This window comes from Zonotrichia leucophrys, chromosome 25 (genome assembly GCF_028769735.1).
Source record: "Zonotrichia leucophrys gambelii isolate GWCS_2022_RI chromosome 25, RI_Zleu_2.0, whole genome shotgun sequence".
NCBI lineage: Eukaryota > Metazoa > Chordata > Aves > Passeriformes > Passerellidae > Zonotrichia > Zonotrichia leucophrys.
Window position 1 is genome coordinate 441094 of NC_088194.1, and position 16155 is coordinate 457248.

General features: G+C 51.0%; 2 protein-coding genes across 5 annotated transcripts in view; both read right to left on the reverse strand.

Moving 5' to 3' along the window:
• Positions 1 to 112: 112 nt before the first annotated feature.
• MSTO1 (misato mitochondrial distribution and morphology regulator 1) lies at positions 113 to 6446 on the reverse strand. The gene is made up of 13 exons (XM_064732291.1): positions 6341 to 6446; positions 6128 to 6251; positions 5720 to 5774; positions 5231 to 5294; positions 5097 to 5145; positions 4099 to 4198; positions 3878 to 3995; positions 3653 to 3787; positions 3422 to 3574; positions 2439 to 2570; positions 2164 to 2348; positions 1682 to 2032; positions 113 to 574 (listed from the first exon to the last, which is right to left on the reverse strand). The coding sequence occupies exons 1-13, from the start codon at positions 6413 to 6415 to the stop codon at positions 169 to 171; spliced, it is 1947 nt and encodes a 648-aa protein (XP_064588361.1). The 5' UTR covers positions 6416 to 6446; the 3' UTR covers positions 113 to 168.
• Positions 6447 to 6528: 82 nt separating this feature from the next.
• DAP3 (death associated protein 3) overlaps positions 6529 to 16155 on the reverse strand; it is a 32347-nt gene continuing 22720 nt past the window's right edge. For 3 of the 4 annotated variants that reach the window (XM_064732397.1, XM_064732399.1, XM_064732398.1), the window contains exons 7-13: positions 15968 to 16060; positions 13991 to 14121; positions 13789 to 13869; positions 11366 to 11524; positions 9635 to 9694; positions 8210 to 8299; positions 6529 to 6841 (exon numbers count right to left, since the gene is read on the reverse strand). In XM_064732397.1, coding sequence (XP_064588467.1) covers positions 6554 to 6841; positions 8210 to 8299; positions 9635 to 9694; positions 11366 to 11524; positions 13789 to 13869; positions 13991 to 14121; positions 15968 to 16060 — 902 coding nt within the window. In that variant the 3' untranslated portion in view covers positions 6529 to 6553. The remainder of the gene's footprint in view (positions 6842 to 8209; positions 8300 to 9634; positions 9695 to 11365; positions 11525 to 13788; positions 13870 to 13990; positions 14122 to 15967; positions 16061 to 16155) is intronic. The other variant, XM_064732401.1, reaches the window with a different exon arrangement.

Below are 16155 nucleotides of genomic sequence, written 5' to 3' on the forward strand. Positions count from 1 at the left end.
AGATTTTTTTTTTGGGGTAGTGGAAAAGTCCACCCAGATTTTTTTTTTTGGTAATAAAATGAGAAGAAGAAACAGAAGATTTTTTTTTTGGTAATAAAACGAGAAGGGCATCTCCAAAACAATTCCCTTTATTGTGGGAGCCATCTCAAAGCCAGTCCCCGCTGTGGATCAGTCGGAATCTGCCTCATCCTGGGATCCATCGGCCGCAGCTCCTGTCTCTGTCCCTGTCTCGTAGCACTGGGCCAGGCTCCGCAGCTCCTCCAGGGCCTCCTGGACGTCGTCGAGCTCCAGCCCGGCCGTGCAGGAGCTGCCCCAGCGCCGGGGCCGCAGCTCCCGGGCCAGCCCCGAGAGCAGCGCCCGCAGGGCAGGGCAGCTCTGCAGGGCCGCCAGCACGGGCACGCTGCCCACGGCTGCGGGGAGATGGGCATGGGGAGGGTTAAACTGCGCCAGACAGCGGGCACAGAAAGGGTTAAACTGCGCCAGACATCGGGCACAGAAAGGGTTAAACAGTGCCAGACAGCGGGCACAGAAAGGGTTAAACAGTGCCAGAACCTCAGGCACAGAAAGGGTTAAACTGCGCCAGACAGCGGGCACACAAAGGGTTAAACTGCACCAGACAAAAAGGGTTAAACAGCGCCAGACATCAGGCACAGAAAGGGTTAAACAGCGCCAGACATGGGGCACAGAAAGGGTTAAACAGCGCCAAACCCTCAGCCACCACCCTGGCACGGCAAGGGTTAAACAGACATCTGGTTATTGATAATTTTGGTTATTAATAATTTTGGTTATTGATAATTTTGGTTATTGATAATCCAGGTTATTTATAATCCTGGTTATTAATAATTTTGGTTATTGATAATTTGGGTTATTGATAACCCTGGTTATTGATAATTCTGGTTATTGATAATTTTGGTTATTAATAATTTTGGTTATTGATAATTTGGGTTATTAATCCTGGTTATTGATAATTTTGGTTATTGACAATTTTTATTGGTAATTGTTATTTGTAATTTTTTGTTATTGAAATTTGGGTTATTGAAATCTGGTTATTGATAACTTTGGATTGTATTGAAACTTTTTTCATTGATAATCTGGTTGTATTGATAACTTTGGGTTGTCATTGATAACTTTGGGTTGCCATTGATAACTTGGGGTTGTCATTGATAACTTTGGGATGTCATTGATAACTTGGGGTTGCCATTGATAACTTTGGGTTGTCATTGATAATTTGGGCTGTCATTGATAACTTTGGGTTGTCATTGATAACTTTGGGGTTGTCATTGATATTGGGTGTCATTGATAATTTGGGTGTCCTGATAACTTTGGGTTGCATTGATAACTTTGGGATGTCATTGACAATTGGGTATTGCCATTGATAACTTTGTTGCCATGATAACTTTGGGGTTGTCATTGATTACTTGGGTTGCCTTTCGTAAGCCCCGGGCCTCTGCCCGCGGAGTCCGGGCTGTCTGACTGCGGGAGGAAACACCGGGCTCGGTCCCGGGTGGGGCAGGGCGCGGAGACTGCGGGAGGGGGCCCGGGTGGGCCCAGGCTGCCTGGAGCACCGGGCGTGCTGGGGGGACACCACAAGTCCCCCCACGCGTCCTGTGCCACCCGCACCACCCTGCCATGCAGCCCCAAACCCGCACCCACCCGTGCCAGTGCAGCTCCAACCCCGCACCCACCCGTGCCAATGCGCCCAACCCGCACCCACCCGTGCCAGTGCAGCCCCAACCCGCACCCACCCGTGCCAATGCAGCTCCAAACCCGCACCCACCCGTGCCAATGCAGCCCCAACCCGCACCCACCCGTGCCAGTGCAGCCCCAAACCCGCACCCACCCGTGCCAATGCAGCTCCAGACCCGCACCCACCCGTGCCAATGCAGCCCAAACCCGCACCCACCCGTGCCAGTGCAGCCCCAAACCCGCACCCACCCGTGCCAGTGCAGCCCCAACCCGCACCCACCTGAAGGCTCCCGGGAACTGCGTGTGCAGGTACTGCTGGAGCACCTGCTCGGGGCTCTCTCTCTCCCTGCAAGGCAAACTCAGCATTTCCCAGCTCCTCTTTGGCCGTTTTGCTCTAAACTCAGCAGCATCATTCCCTGCCCTGCCCCTCAGTGGGTGTCTGAACCCTGCAGAGGTGCAGCTCAGCTGCTGCTTTACCTGCTGCTGCCTTGCTCCTGGCACAGCCCTCGCAGCACGGCCGACTGGGCAAAGCAGGAGCTGAATTTCCGCTCCTTGCAGGAGGACAGGAGCTGCCAGGGCACGTCCCGGTGGGCACCCAGCACGTCGGGCAGCGCGGAGCCGGCCAGGGCGGGCAGGGGCAGAGCTGCCCAGGCAGCCACAACCTGGATTTGGGTGACAGAACAGGCTGGGCCGCTCTCCTGGCACAGCTGGGGCCGTGCAGCACAGCTGGAAGGGCCCCTCCTCATCCTCACCTTCCTCCCAGAGAAGGTGAGCGAGTCGGCGAGGTGCAGCATGGAGGCCTGCGAGGAGCAGAGCCTGTAGGGAGCCGTGAGCGTGTCCAGGGCTGCAGCCAGAACGGCAGAGCTGTGGTAGCTCAGGGATGCCTGGGGAGGAGACACGGCAGGAAAACACAGATTGTGTGTTTAACCTAACTCAGGTTCTAAATTGAGCCTTTAAAGGAGCTGGATTGTAAATTGTGCCTTTAAAGAAGGTGGTTTGCAAATCGTGCCTTTAAAAGAGGTGGATTGTAAATTGTGCCTTTAAAGGAGGTGGATTTTAAGTTGTGCCTTTAAAGGAGGTGGATTTTAAGTTGTGCCTTTAAAGAGGCGGAGTGTAAATTTGCTTAAAGAGGTGTTTTAGTTGTGCCTTTAAAAGAGGTGGATTGCAAATTGTGCCTTTAAAGATTGTGCATTTAAAAGAGGTGGATTGAAATTGAGCCTTTAAAAGAGGTGATTGTAAATTGTGCCTTTAAAAGAGGTGGTTTGCAAATTGTACCTTTAAAAGAGGTGGATTGTAAATTGTGCCTTTAAAAGAGGTGGATTGTAAATTGTGCCTTTAAAAGAGGTGGCCTGCAGTTATTTCACGGTTAGGATAAGCAGCCAGGGTGGAACTGCAGCTCCAGCCCAGCTGTTGGTTAACAAATGCTTTGCTGCCACTTTTCTTATCTTTTTTGGCTCCCTGAAGCTCCAGTGAGGCTGGAGTTACTCCAAACATGGGGAATAATTATAGTAAAAGGCTTTTCTTCAGTGCCAGCACCCACCAGAAAGCACGAGGGCCAAGGAAATGTGTTAATATTTTCAAAAGCAGGAAGAAAACTACAGAAATGAAAAGTTGGCGGTTAAGTGCCAGTGAAAAAGGAGGAAAAGGTCTCTGCTGAGCAGAACAGCACCAAGAAAAACCACCAAAGCACAGAGAGAGAGGGGTAAAGCTGCAGGAGCTCAAGGGCAGCACTCACATTGTATTTTATGTATGGAAATGTCACAGGAGGTTCTGGCCTGAGTCCCAAGCTGCCATTGAGTGACAGAGGGCAGAAGAGAGAGCTGTGCCGGGACAGGTGGGCAATGCCCAGGGCTGTGTTCATCAGTCTGCAGAAACTCTTCTGAGGGTCCTGGGGGGGAAAAATCCAACCCTTGGAACCAACACGAACCTGTCAAAGCCAGGCTGGGCTCCCTCAGGGGTTACTCACTCCCACAGCACCCAGGACCGGAGTCAGGCCCCACGTCAGGATCCCCTTGCGCGCGTACTCATCGTGGAGCAGCTCCGTCACCCGGGCACCAACTCCAGAGAATCCATTGTGGAGGTCACAGAGGACCTGAAACCCCTGTGGGAAACAGCAGCAGCACCTCAGGTTCTGCTTCTCCTTGAGCAGAAAGTTTCCTGGGAGCAAAGGGAGCTGGGACAAGGTGAGGACCTGGAGGTAATCACACTCCTCAACAAAGAAGTGCAGCCGATCTTCCAGCTCCTCCACACAGGCAGGGTCCTGCAGGAGGCTTTCACCTTGCCCAAAGCCTTCGAGACAGCCACAATCCCTGAGGGAAAAAGGGGTAAAGAGGGGTTATTTTATCCCTTTTGTTCACCCTTAAAGGCAAAACTCAGCCCTGTTTGGGCTCAGGAGCGAAGCCCCGGCCGTACCCATCGTGCAGGTACTGCCGGATCACGTAGAGACTCTGGGGGTGCAGGTTCACACTGAGGTAATCGGACCAGAGCCTGGGGGAGGGAGCGTCCTGGGACCCTGCAGGAGAGCGGAGAGCAAAGGTCCTGGCAGCTCTGAGCGTCCCCATGAATGTAAAATCAATTTTTTAACATGTTCTGACCATCCCCTTTGAGCTCTGAGCATTCTCTTTCTCCTCTGAGCATCCCCATGAATGTAAAATCAGCTTTCTAACATGTTCCAAGCATCCCCTTTCAGCTCTGACCATCCCCTTTCCATTCCTGAGAATCCCCTTTCAGCTCTGAGCATCCCCATGAATGTAAAATCAGCTTTCTAACATGTTCTGACCATCCCCTTTGAGCTCTGAGCCTCCCTTTTGAGTTCTGAGCATTCTCTTTGAGCCCTGAGCATCCCCTTTCTCCTCTAAGCATCCCCATGAATGTAAAATCAGCTTTCTAACATGTTCTGAGCATCCCCTTTCTGCTCTGGGCATCCCCATGAATGTAAAATCAGTTTTCTAACATACTCTAACCATCTCTTTTCAGTTCCTGAGCATCCCCTTTCTGCTGTGAGCATCCCCATGAATGTAAAATCAGTTTTCTAACATGTTCCAAGTGTCCCCTTTCAGCTCTGACCATCCCCTTTCCATTCCTGAGAATCCCCTTTCAGCTCTGAGCATCCCCATGAATGTAAAATCAATTTTCTAACATGCTCTGAGCATCCTCTTTGAGCTCTGAGCATCCCCGAAATGCAAAACCAATTTTTTAACTTATCCAGGGGACGGTTTTTTTAGCCCATCTGCTGGGCTGAAAAACCTGGATAAGTTAAAAAACTGGCTCAGCCCATCTGGCCCAGCTCTCCATAAGCCGAGCGCTGTTATCCCGCAGTTTTCCTTCTCCCACAGCAGGAACCAGCGAATTCTGATTTCTGCCATTCTGGAGCCGATGAAAGCCAGAGAACGACCCCAGCCCGCACAAACCTGGCCCCGCAGCGCCCGCGTTCCCCTTGGCGTCCCCGGCCGCGTCTCCCTGCGGGAACAATCCCGGCCCGGTCAGCGGGCGCTGCCCCTCGGAGCCGGGCCGGGGGCGGTGCGGGCCCCGCGGCCGCGCTCACCCTGCGGCTCCCGGTGTCCCGCGGCGCGCGGCCCCGCTCCCGGCAATCGGCGACAGCGCCGTCCCTGCGACACAAAGCGGCGGCGGCTGCGGGACCCGGCCCGGCCCGCACCGCGCTCACCGGGGCCCCGGCCCGGCCCGCACTGTCCCGCATTCACCCGTTTAGCGGAGGCTCCGGTCCCGTCCCGCACTCACCGGCGGCCCCATCCCCGTCCCGCCCCGTCCGCACTCCCCAGCTCACCGGGGCCCCGTCCCGTTTCCTCCCGTTCCCTCCCACCCCATCCCGCACTCACCGGCGGCTCCGTCCCATCCCGTCCCATTCCCTCCCGCACTCACCGGCGGCTCCGTCCCATGCCATCCCGTCCCATCCCGCACTCCCCAGCTCACCGGCGGCTCCGTGCCCGCCCCGTCCCGCACTCACCGCTGGCCCCATTCCACCCCCGTCCCATCCCGTTCCCTCCCGTCCCATCCCGTCCCATCCCGCACTCACCAGCTCACCGGCGGCTCCGTGTCCGCCCCGTCCGCTCTGAGCGCGCCCACGCCGCCTGCAAACAGAGCCCGGTCACGGCGGGGCCGCCCGGTGCCCGCATCCCGCCCGGTGCCCGCATCCATCCCGCCCGGTGCCCGCACCCATCCCGGTGCCCGCATCCCGCCCGGTGCCCGCATCCATCCATCCGGTGCCCGCACCCACCCGTGCCCGCATTCCCCTGCTGCCCGATCCCGCCCGGTGCCCGCATCCATCCATCCCGGTGCCCGCACCCATCCCGGTGCCCGCATCCCGCCCGGTGCCCCCATTCGCCCTGCTGCCCGCACCCATCTGCTGCCCGCACCCATCCCGGTGCCCGCATCCCGCCCGGTGCCCGCGTCCCGCCCGGTGCCCGCACCCCGCCCGCGGTACCTTTCAGCTCCAGCGCCACCAGCCGCGGCTCGGGGCTCTCGGTGCCGCCCGGGCCCCGCGCGGAGCGGAGCAGCGCGGCCGCGCGGAGCTCGTTGTGCTCGCTGGGGCTGCGCAGCGCGGCGGCCTGCGGGGAACGGCGGCGGGCGAGACGCGATCAGAGCGAGCCCCGGGCCCGGCCCGACCCCCGACCCCCGGCCCCGGCCCCGCCCGCACCTGCAGCCCCCACCAGTGCGCGCCCACGCAGCCCGAGTAGTGCCCGAGCTGCAGCGTGACCGCCTCCCCCGGCATCGCCGCGCAGCAACGGAACCGGGAGCGCGTCACGGGGCCCGCCCCGGACGGGCGGGGCCGCCGGCGGGGGCGGGAACGGACGCGGGACACGGACACGGACACGGGCACGGAGAGCGGGGGAACGGAGCCTTTATTGCGCTACAGGGGCCCCGCCAGCCGGTCCAGCTGCCGCGGGTTGGAGCCGCTGAGGAATTGCAGCTCCGCTTTGCCGTCCTCGGTGTGCGCTGCGAGAGAGAAAAACAGAGCAAAACTGAGCTGGAGGAGGGATGGAGGGAACAGCTCCGGTCTCCCCCTCGCCCAGCACCGACCTTTCTCGTGCTGCAGCCACCTCCGCTCCAGGTAGTAGCCGTAGCAGCTCTCGAACTCCTTGGGGCTGTAGTTGGGCACCGGGATGGGCACAAAGGGGTCCAAGGCATCGAAACCCTCCTGGGAAGGGAGGGCAGGCTCGGTCAGTGCCGGGGCTGGCCGGGGACACGGCCCGAGCTCAGCCATGGAGTTATGGGGGACCCAGAGCTGGAAGGGACCCACAGGGACCCCCCGGTCCTGGCCCTGGGACAGCCCAGCGACCCCGCCCTGTGCCTGGGAGCGGAGTCCAAGCGCTCCTGGAGCTCTGGCAGAGCTCTGGGGCTGTGCCCGTGCCCTGTTGGTGCCCATGCCCTCTGGGAGAAAAGCCTTTCCCTGCTGTCCAACCCAGTCCATCCAGATCCAGCCTTTTCCTGCTCTCCATCCAGCCCAGTCCATCCAGATCCAGCCTTTTTCCCGCCCCTCCATCCCAGTCCATCCTAGATCCAACCTTTTCCTGCCCTCCAGTCCATCCAGATCCACCTTTCCCTGCTCTCCATCCCAGTCCATCCAGATCCAGCCTTTTCCTGCTCTCCATCCCAGTCCATCCAGATCCAGCCTTTTCCTGCTGCCCATCCAGATCCAGCCTTTTCCTGCTCTCCATCCCAGTCCATCCAGATCCAGCCTTTCCCTGCTCTCCATCCCAGTCCATCCAGATCCAGCCTTTTCCTGCTCTCCATCCCAGTCCATCCAGATCCAGCCTTTTCCTGCTCTCCATCCCAATCCATCCAGATCCAGCCTTTTCCTGCTCTCCCATCCAGCCCAGTCCATCCAGATCCAGCCTTTTCCTGCTCTCCCATCCAGCCCAGTCCATCCAGATCCAGCCTTTTCCTGCTCTCCAGCCCAGTCCATCCTAATCCATCCTTTTCCTGCTCTCCAGCCCAGTCCACCCAGATCCAAACTTTCCTGCTCTCCAGCCCAGTCCATCCAGATCCAGCCTTTTCCTGCTCTCCAGCCCAGTCCATCCAGATCCAGCCTTTTCCTGCTCTCCATCCCAGTCCATCCAGATCCAACCTTTCCCTGCTCTCCATCCCAATCCATCCAGATCCAGCCTTTTCCTGCTCTCCAGCCCAACCCTCCCTGACACAGCTCCAGGCACTCCCTTGGGTCCTGTGCTGCTCACAGAAGTCAGAGCTGCCCCTCTGGAGGAGCTGCAGATCCCTGGGATCTCCTTTCGGGCTCCTCTTTTCCAGCTGCACAGAAATGCCCTCAGATGCTCCTCATCCTCACGTCCCTCCTTGGGACCCCCTCAGCAGCCCCAGACCTTTCCAGACTGTGGTGCCCAAACTGCCCCAGCCCAGGGCACTCAGGGCCCTGCTGACCCAAAGGTGTGTGTGACCCCCAGAGACCCTCAGCACTGTCCCCTTGAACAGAACCAGCTCACCAAACAATTTTTTTGTTTGTTTCCCAAAGTGAAGAGGGGGAAAAAACCCCAAAGAGGCCGTGACTGACCTTGCCCAGCAGCTCCTGGGGAGTGTAGGCTGAGCTGGGCTTGAAGAGAGAGCCAGTCTGGCTCAGGGTGGTCACAATGGCACCTCCACTCTGGAAAGCAGAGCAGAAATAAAAATCCTGTCAGCTGCAAACTCACTGCTGGCTTAGGATCAACCCCTGGGGTGTCGTTTTATGGCAGGATGGAGCTGCTGGAGCCAGTCCAGAGCAGGGTTCCATGGTGGAGCCCCTCTGGAGCCAGGCTGGAGAAGGGAAAGCTCCAGGGAGAGCTCCAGGGCCTGAGGGGGCTCCAGGAGAGCTGGAGAGGGACAGGGGACAGGGATGGAGGGACAGGACAGGACAGGGGGAATGGTTTCACAGCAATCAGGGCTGGGTGGGATACTGGGAAGGAATTCCTGGCTGTGAGGGTGGGCAGCCCTGGCACAGGTGCCCAGAGCAGCTGGGGCTGCCCCTGCACCCCTGGCAGTGCCCAGGGCCAGGCTGGGCAGGGCTGGGAGCAGCCTGGGACAGTGGGAGCAGCCTGGGACAGTGGGAGCAGCCTGGGACAGTGGGCAATGTCCCTGCCCACGGCAGGAGGTGGCACTGGGTGGGCTTTAAAATCCCATTCTGGGACCTGGATTCTTCACAAATTCTGCAAGATTAACTTTTTATAATGCTCCACAGCACACTAACCAGGCTGCTCCATGTGAGCACAGGGAAAATGAATGTACAGCTCATGTCCAGGTGTCACAACCCAAAGGGCTGGGGCTGTCAGACACCTCCAGCTCAGGGTCCCCAGCAGAGCCTGCCAGGGGATCAGGAAATGCAGCTGCAGATCCAGCTGTGCTCACCCTGCTCACAAACACGGCTGAGACTGCAGCTCTCCCTCAGCACGGCTGCACTCTGGCTTTGGGCTTGGGGCAGATTCACTGCTGGGATTTCACTGCTGGGGTTTCACTGTTGGGATTTCATTGTTGGGATTTCACTGTTGGGATTTCACTTTTGGGATTTCACTGCTGGGATTTCATTGTTGGGATTTCACTGTTGGGATTTCACTGCTGGGATTTCGCTGTTGGGATTTCATTTCTGGGATTTCGCTGCTGGGATTTCACTGCTGGGATTTCACTGTTGGGATTTCACTGCTGGGATTTCATTTCTGGGATTTCATTGCTGGGATTTCACTGTTGGGATTTCACTTTTGGGGTTTCACTGCTGGGATTTCATTGCTGGGATTTCGCTGCTGGGATTTCGCTGCTGGGATTTCACTTTTGGGGTTTCACTGTTGGGATTTCCCTGCTGGGGTTTCCCTGCTGGGATTTCATTGTTGGGATTTCACTGCTGGGATTTCACTGCTGGGATTTCATTGCTGGGATTTCCCTGCTGGGATTTCATTGTTGGGATTTCCCTGCTGGGATTTCGCTGCTGGCAGAGGCAGAGCCTGGAACTCACCCAGTCGTTCCTCAGCATCTTCCGCAGGTTGTGCACGAGCGTCAGCTCCTCAGGAGAGACCTGGTGGAGATTTCTGCGTCACTGCTGCATTGCCAGCACTTCAAATTCCCCTCCCCTCCTTCCCCAGCCTGGCAGGATCATTTCTGTCCTCCAGGCACCTTTTTAGCTTTGCTTTCCCTCAAAGCGAGCCTGAGCCATGCACTGAGCACCTCCAACAACACCCACCTGCACTTCTGCCTCAGGGAGAGACAGGAAAAACTCAGGAAAATTGTCTAAAGCACAATGTGAACCTTTCAGGCCCCTCCAGAGCCTGAACACTTTCAGGATTGTCACAGAACTAAAATTAAACAGCTCCCCCTGCACAGGAATCCCCCAGGGCAGAGCTCTGGGGAAATGATGCCTCAGGATTTTAGCTTTTATAATTTTAAAACATCATATATATAATTTTTAAATATATTCATAATTTTAAAATATTATGTAAATAAATTTATATTTTATAAATTTTCTATATCTGTAATCCTGCAATTCTTTGGTGTATAACTCTCAACTCCATGTACAGTGTTAGCTCCAGCTCTCCCATTTTGGGCAGACACAACAATTCCTCTCCAGGCCTGGCAATCAAGGACACCTCAGTGCCTCAGGCCTTGAGAAATGTAAAATAAAAGTGAGTTGTGGGGAGCAAATTTGGGGTCAATTATTTCATTACCTGGAGCTGCAATTGGAACATTAACCCCCAAAATAGAAATGAACCAAATTTCTAAAAGTGTGAAACCTGTGTTGTCTATTTTGTGTGCAGCCCCTGGGGCCTTTGTCTGCCCAAAATGTACCTGAAGGCCCCTCAATAAAAAGAACTGCTTTTATTCTCTTCATTTTGTCTGGCCTAAAGAAGAACAACTTTGCTCTAAAACTTCTATCTTGCTTCATATTTCTTTCTATATTCTAAAACCCCAAACTTTTAAGTTTTGTTTGTTTTTAGGTAACCCAAAAAGGCACCTGTGGAAGAGGTTTTACAGTGACTTCTGTGAGCCAGAGAGAAGTTTGAGAAGAGGATCCGTGTTTACACCAGAAAGAATTTTCTGTCAAGGGTGTTGACACAGAAACCAAGACAGAAAAGAGGAGAAATAAAAGAAACCTGAGAGAATTTTCTGCCAAGGTAGTTGACACAGAAACCAAGAAAGAAAGGAGGAGAAATAAAAGAAACCTGAGAGAATTTTCTACCAAGGTTGTTGACACAGAAACCAAGACAGAAAAGAGGAGAAATAAAAGAAACTATGAGCACTTTGTCTCTCGTGAGAATGAGTAAAGCGCCAACTTCTGAGTTTTGTAAGAACTATATAATATGTTATACTATATATAGAGTATATATATATATGATATATATATAGTATAACATATATTATATGTTATACTATACTATATATATAGTATATATAGTATATATATACACTATATATATTATATATATACACACTATATATATAATATATATAATATATAATATATATTATATATGTATAAAAAGCACGCATGCTATATAGTATATATATAGTATAGTATATATATACACTATATATATTATATATATATATACACTATATATATATAATATATATATATATATATATATATACGTATAAAAAGCATGCATGCTAGAACAAAACCAGTTTTTTTGAAGAGAAGCCTTCAGCAATGGGGTGTTTTTGGCGTCCCAGCCCCCCGGCCCATCCTCACGGCGCTCTTGTCCTCCTTGCTCAGCGTGGTCCTGCCCCAGAGCGCGTTGGCGCCGTCCACGGCCACCAGGACGGGCCGGGGCCCGCGCCGGCCCTGCAGCCGCAGCTCCCGCAGCAGCGCCCCCACGGCATCGCTGGCGCTGCGGGCCCGCGCCAGCCCCTGCGGGACAAACCGAGAGCTTGGGGTTGGGCATCTGTTAGAGACAGGGCGGTTATCTTCTCTTAATTGTTAAAATTAACACTATTCAACACTGTTAAAACATGGAGATCAGGCACAGCTCAGCCGCCTCTGCCCTGGCCTGGGCTCTGTTCGTCATCTGTTAGAGACAGGGCGGTTATCCTCTCTTAATTGTTAAAATTAACACTATTCAACACTGTTAGAACAGGGACACAAACACGGCTCAGCCGCTTCTGTCCTAGGTTGGGCTCTGTTTGCCCTCTTTAGAGATAGGGCGGTTATCTTCTCTTAGTTGTTAAAATTAACATTATTCAACACTGTTAAAACATGGGGATGAGGCACAGCTCAGGTGCTTCTGCCTTAGGTTGTGTTCTGTTTGTCATCTGTTAGAGACAGGGCGGTTATCGTCACTGTTAACGTTAACCCGATTCGACACTGTTAAACAGGGACACAGACACGGCTCAGCCGCCTCTGTCTTAGCTAGGGGTCTGTTTGCCCTCTGTAGAGACAGGGCATTTATCTTAATTGTTAAAATTAACGCTATTCAACACTGTTAAAACGGGGAGACGAGGCACAGCTCAGCTGCTTCTGTCCTGGGCTGGGCTCTGTTTGCCCTCTTTAGAGATAGGGCGGTTATCCTCTCTTAATTGTTAAAATTAACATTATTCAACACTGTTAAAACAGGGAGACGAGGCACAGCTCAGGTGCTTCTGCCTTAGGTTGTGTTCTGTTTGTCATCTGTTAGAGACAGGGCGGTTATCTTCATTGTTAACGTTAACCCGATTCGACACTGTTAAAACCATGTGGGGCAGTTATCTGCTGTTAATTATAATTAACACTGTTATAACCAGGTTGGGGCAGTTAGCTGCTGTTAATTGTTAAATTAACACTGTTAAAACCATGTGGGGCAGTTATCTCCTGTTAATTACAATTAACACTGTTCAACACTGTTAAAACCAGGTGGGGCAGTTAGCTGCTGTTAATTAAAATTAACCCTGTTTAACACTGTTACAATCAGGTGGGGCAGTTAGCTGCTATTAATTAAAATTAACACTGTTATAACCAGGTTGGGGCAGTTAGGGCTGTTAATTGTAAATATTAACACTGTTTAACACTGTTAAAACCAGGTGGGGCAGTTAGCTGCTATTAATTAAAATTAACACTGTTTAATACTGTTAAAACCAGGTGGGGCAGTTAGCTGCTATTAATTAAAATTAACACTGTTTAACACTGTTAAAACCAGGTTGGGGCAGTTATCTGCTGTAAATTTTAATTAACACTGTTATAACCAGGTTGGGGCAGTTAGCTGCTGTTAATTCTTAATGTTAACGCTGTTAAAACCAAGTGGAGCAGTGATCTGCTGTTAATTGTTAAAATTAACCCTATTCAACACTATTAAAACCATGTTGGGGCAGTTATCTGCTGTTAATTGTTAATTTAACACTGTTATAACCAGGTTGGGGCAGTTAGCTGCTATTAATTAAAATTAACACTGCTAAAACCAGGTTGGGCAGTTACCTGCTGTTAATTAAAATTAACACTGTTATAACCAGGTTGGGGCAGTTAGCTGCTATTAATTAAAATTAACACTGTTTAATATTGTTAAAACCATGTGGGGCAGTTATCTGCTGTTAATTAAAATTAACACTGTTTAACCCTGTTAAATAAAACCATGTGGGGCAGTTAGCTGCTGTTAATTAAAATTAACACTGTTATAACCAGGTTGGGGCAGTTAGGGCTGTTAATTATAATTAACCCTGTTTAACACTGTTATAACCAGGTTGGGGCAGTTAGCTGCTATTAATTAAAATTAACACTGCTAAAGCCAGGTGGAGCACTTATCTGCTGTAAATTAAAATTAACCCTGTTTAACACTGTTAAAACCATGTGGGGCAGTTATCTGCAGTAAATAATTACAATAATTCAGAGGGAGAGGATTTCTTCTGGGGGTGACTTTTGGGCAGCTCCTCCAAGAGAAGACAAACTGAAATTCAGTTTGAAAAACAGCCTCTCCCAAGAGCAGCCTGAGCATCAAAACATGGAAATTTCAAATTCTAGCTTTGCCATCTATCCAAATTCTCTGTACAATTTTCTTTCCAGATCCACCACATCATCTTTTGTGCATAGGGAGACACCAGCTATTTCCCAGGACTCAGATTTTTAGGATTTTTAGGTGAAATCTCCCACAAACCCAGGATCTCGTGCCCCAAGGTGAGGCCACGCCAGCAGCAGAGTTTGCTCCTTACCTGCTCCACCACTTCCCTCAAAGGTCTGCCCTCCTCTGTGCTTTCCCTTTTGCCCCAAATGTATTTTTTTTGCGTTTTTATCTGTTGGGAAGAACACAACGATGGGAAAGGCTGGATTGCAGAATGTGGAGCAGCACCAGGGGGATCTGGAGTGCTTTTCCTGCAGCAGCCCAGGGCAGGGTTGGGGTTTGCAGCCACAAACCTCGTCCAGAAAACGCTCGTTGGAGGTTTTGAAGTTCTTGAGCCACAGCGAGGCCTGCAGGGGCTGATCCAGCCGGCCCTTCTTGTAGGAGGACGGAAAAAGCTCCTTGCAGTTCTTCACCCACAGATGAGCTGTCAGCAAAAACAAAAAAAAAAAACAAACTGTTGGTTTGGATTTTATTTTGGTTTTTTTTCTTTAGGCAAAATAATGGTATGAGGTGGGGTGTTGGTGCAATGCTCTATTTTATTTGGGGGTTTTTGTGTTTTATGAGCCTTTTCCACCACAGAAAAACAAAGTTTGTGGTGGGATATCCTACAGCTCCCAAACAATCTCTTCCCATGCTCATTAAAAATGGAGAAAACCAAAGTGGCCCAAAAGATGAGCAAGTGAAAATAACTAATTATGCTTTGATTTGGGGTTTTTTGTGTTTTATGTTTTATATTTTGTGTTTTATGAGCCTTTTCCACTATTTAAAAACACGGATAGATTGTGGTGGGATATCCTAGAGCTCCCAGACAATCTCTTCCCATGCTTGGTAACAATGGAGAAAACCAAACTGGCCCAAAGGACGTGTGAGCAGGTGAAAATCACTAATTATGCTTTACTTAATTTGGTTTTTTTGTGTTTTATGAGCCTTTTCCACTATGGAAAAACAAGGGTAGATTGTGGTGGGATATCCTAGAGCTCCCAAACAATCTCTTCCCATGCTCACTAAAAATGGAGAAAACCAAACTGGCCCAAAGGATGTGTGAGCAGGAGAAAATTACTAATTATGCTCTGATTTATTTGGGGGTTTTTTTGTGTTTTATGTTTTATGTTTTATGAGCCTTTTCCACTATGGAAAAACAAGGGTAGATTGTGCTGGGATATCCTACAGCTCCCAAACAATCTCTTCCCATGCTCATTAACAATGGAGAAAACCAAAGTGGCCCAAATGATGAGCAAGTGAAAATTACTAATTATGCTCCATTTTATTTGGTTTTTTTTGTGTTTTATGAGCCTTTTCCACTATGGAAAAACAAGGATAGATTGTGCTGGGATATCCTAGAGCTCCCAAACAATCTCTTCCCATGCTCATTACAATGGAGAAAACCAAAGTGGCCCAAAGGATGAGCAAGTGAAAATCACTAATTATGCTCTACTTTATTTGGTTTTTTTGTGTTTTATGAGCCTTTTCCACTATGGAAAAACAAGGATAGATTGTGCTGGGATATCCTACAACTCCCAAACAATCTCTTCCCATGCTCATTACAATGGAGAAAACCAAAGTGGCCCAAATGATGAGCAAGTGAAAATAACTAATTATGCTTTACTTTATTTGGTTTTTTTTTGTGCTTTATGTTTTGTGTTTTATGAGCCTTTTCCACCACAGAAAAACACGGATAGATTGTGGTGGGATGTCCTAGAGCTCCCAGACAATCTCTTCCCATGCTCATTAACAATGGAGAAAATCAGACTGGCCTAAAGGATGTGTGAGCAGGTAAAAATAACTAATTATGTTCTATTTTATTTGGTTTTTTTGTGTTTTATGAGCCTTTTCCACTATGGAAAAACAGGGATAGATTGTGCTGGGATATCCTACAGCTCCTAAACAATCTCTTCCCATGCTCATTAACAATGCAGAAAACCAAAGTGGCCCAAAGGATGAGCAGGTGAAAATTACTAATTATGCTCCATTTTATTTGTTTTTTTTGTGTTTTCTGAGCCTTTTCCATTATGGAAAAACAAGGGTAGATTGTGCTGGGATATCCTACAACTCCCAAACAATCTCTTCCCATGCTCATTACAATGGAGAAAACCAAACTGGCCCCCAAGGACATGTGAGCAGGTATAAAAATATGCTTTACTTAATTTGGGTTTTTTGTGTTTTCTGAGCCTTTTCCACTACAGAAAAACCCGGACAGATTGTGCTGGGGTACCCTGGAGCTGCTGCAGCCCCTGTGTGTGTGTTGGGTGGCACCATCACCGATTCCTCACCGTCAGGGACGTGCAGCAGCAGCCAGCCCTGCCGGCAGCAGTAGTGCACCACGTGGCACAGCGTCAGCGTCTTGCCCGTGCCCCTCTCGCCGTCTGCACCAAGGGCTGTCAAGGAAAGCTCTGGAAAAACCACTGGGGTTTGTGTGGGCTGGGGTTGCTGCAGAGAGCGGGCTCAGGGCGAGGGTGGC

Coding starts and splice junctions, on each gene's coding strand:
- MSTO1 (XM_064732291.1), bottom strand. CDS start 6,415: ATGCCGGGGGAGGCGGTCACGCTGCAGCTCGGGCACTACTCGGGCTGC. Junction 3,996..4,098: donor CGGCAGTACCTGCACGATGG/GTACGGCCGGGG, acceptor TTTTTCCCTCAG/GGATTGTGGCTGTCTCGAAG. Junction 2,033..2,163: donor CAGGAGCAAGGCAGCAGCAG/GTAAAGCAGCAG, acceptor TTTGCCTTGCAG/GGAGAGAGAGAGCCCCGAGC.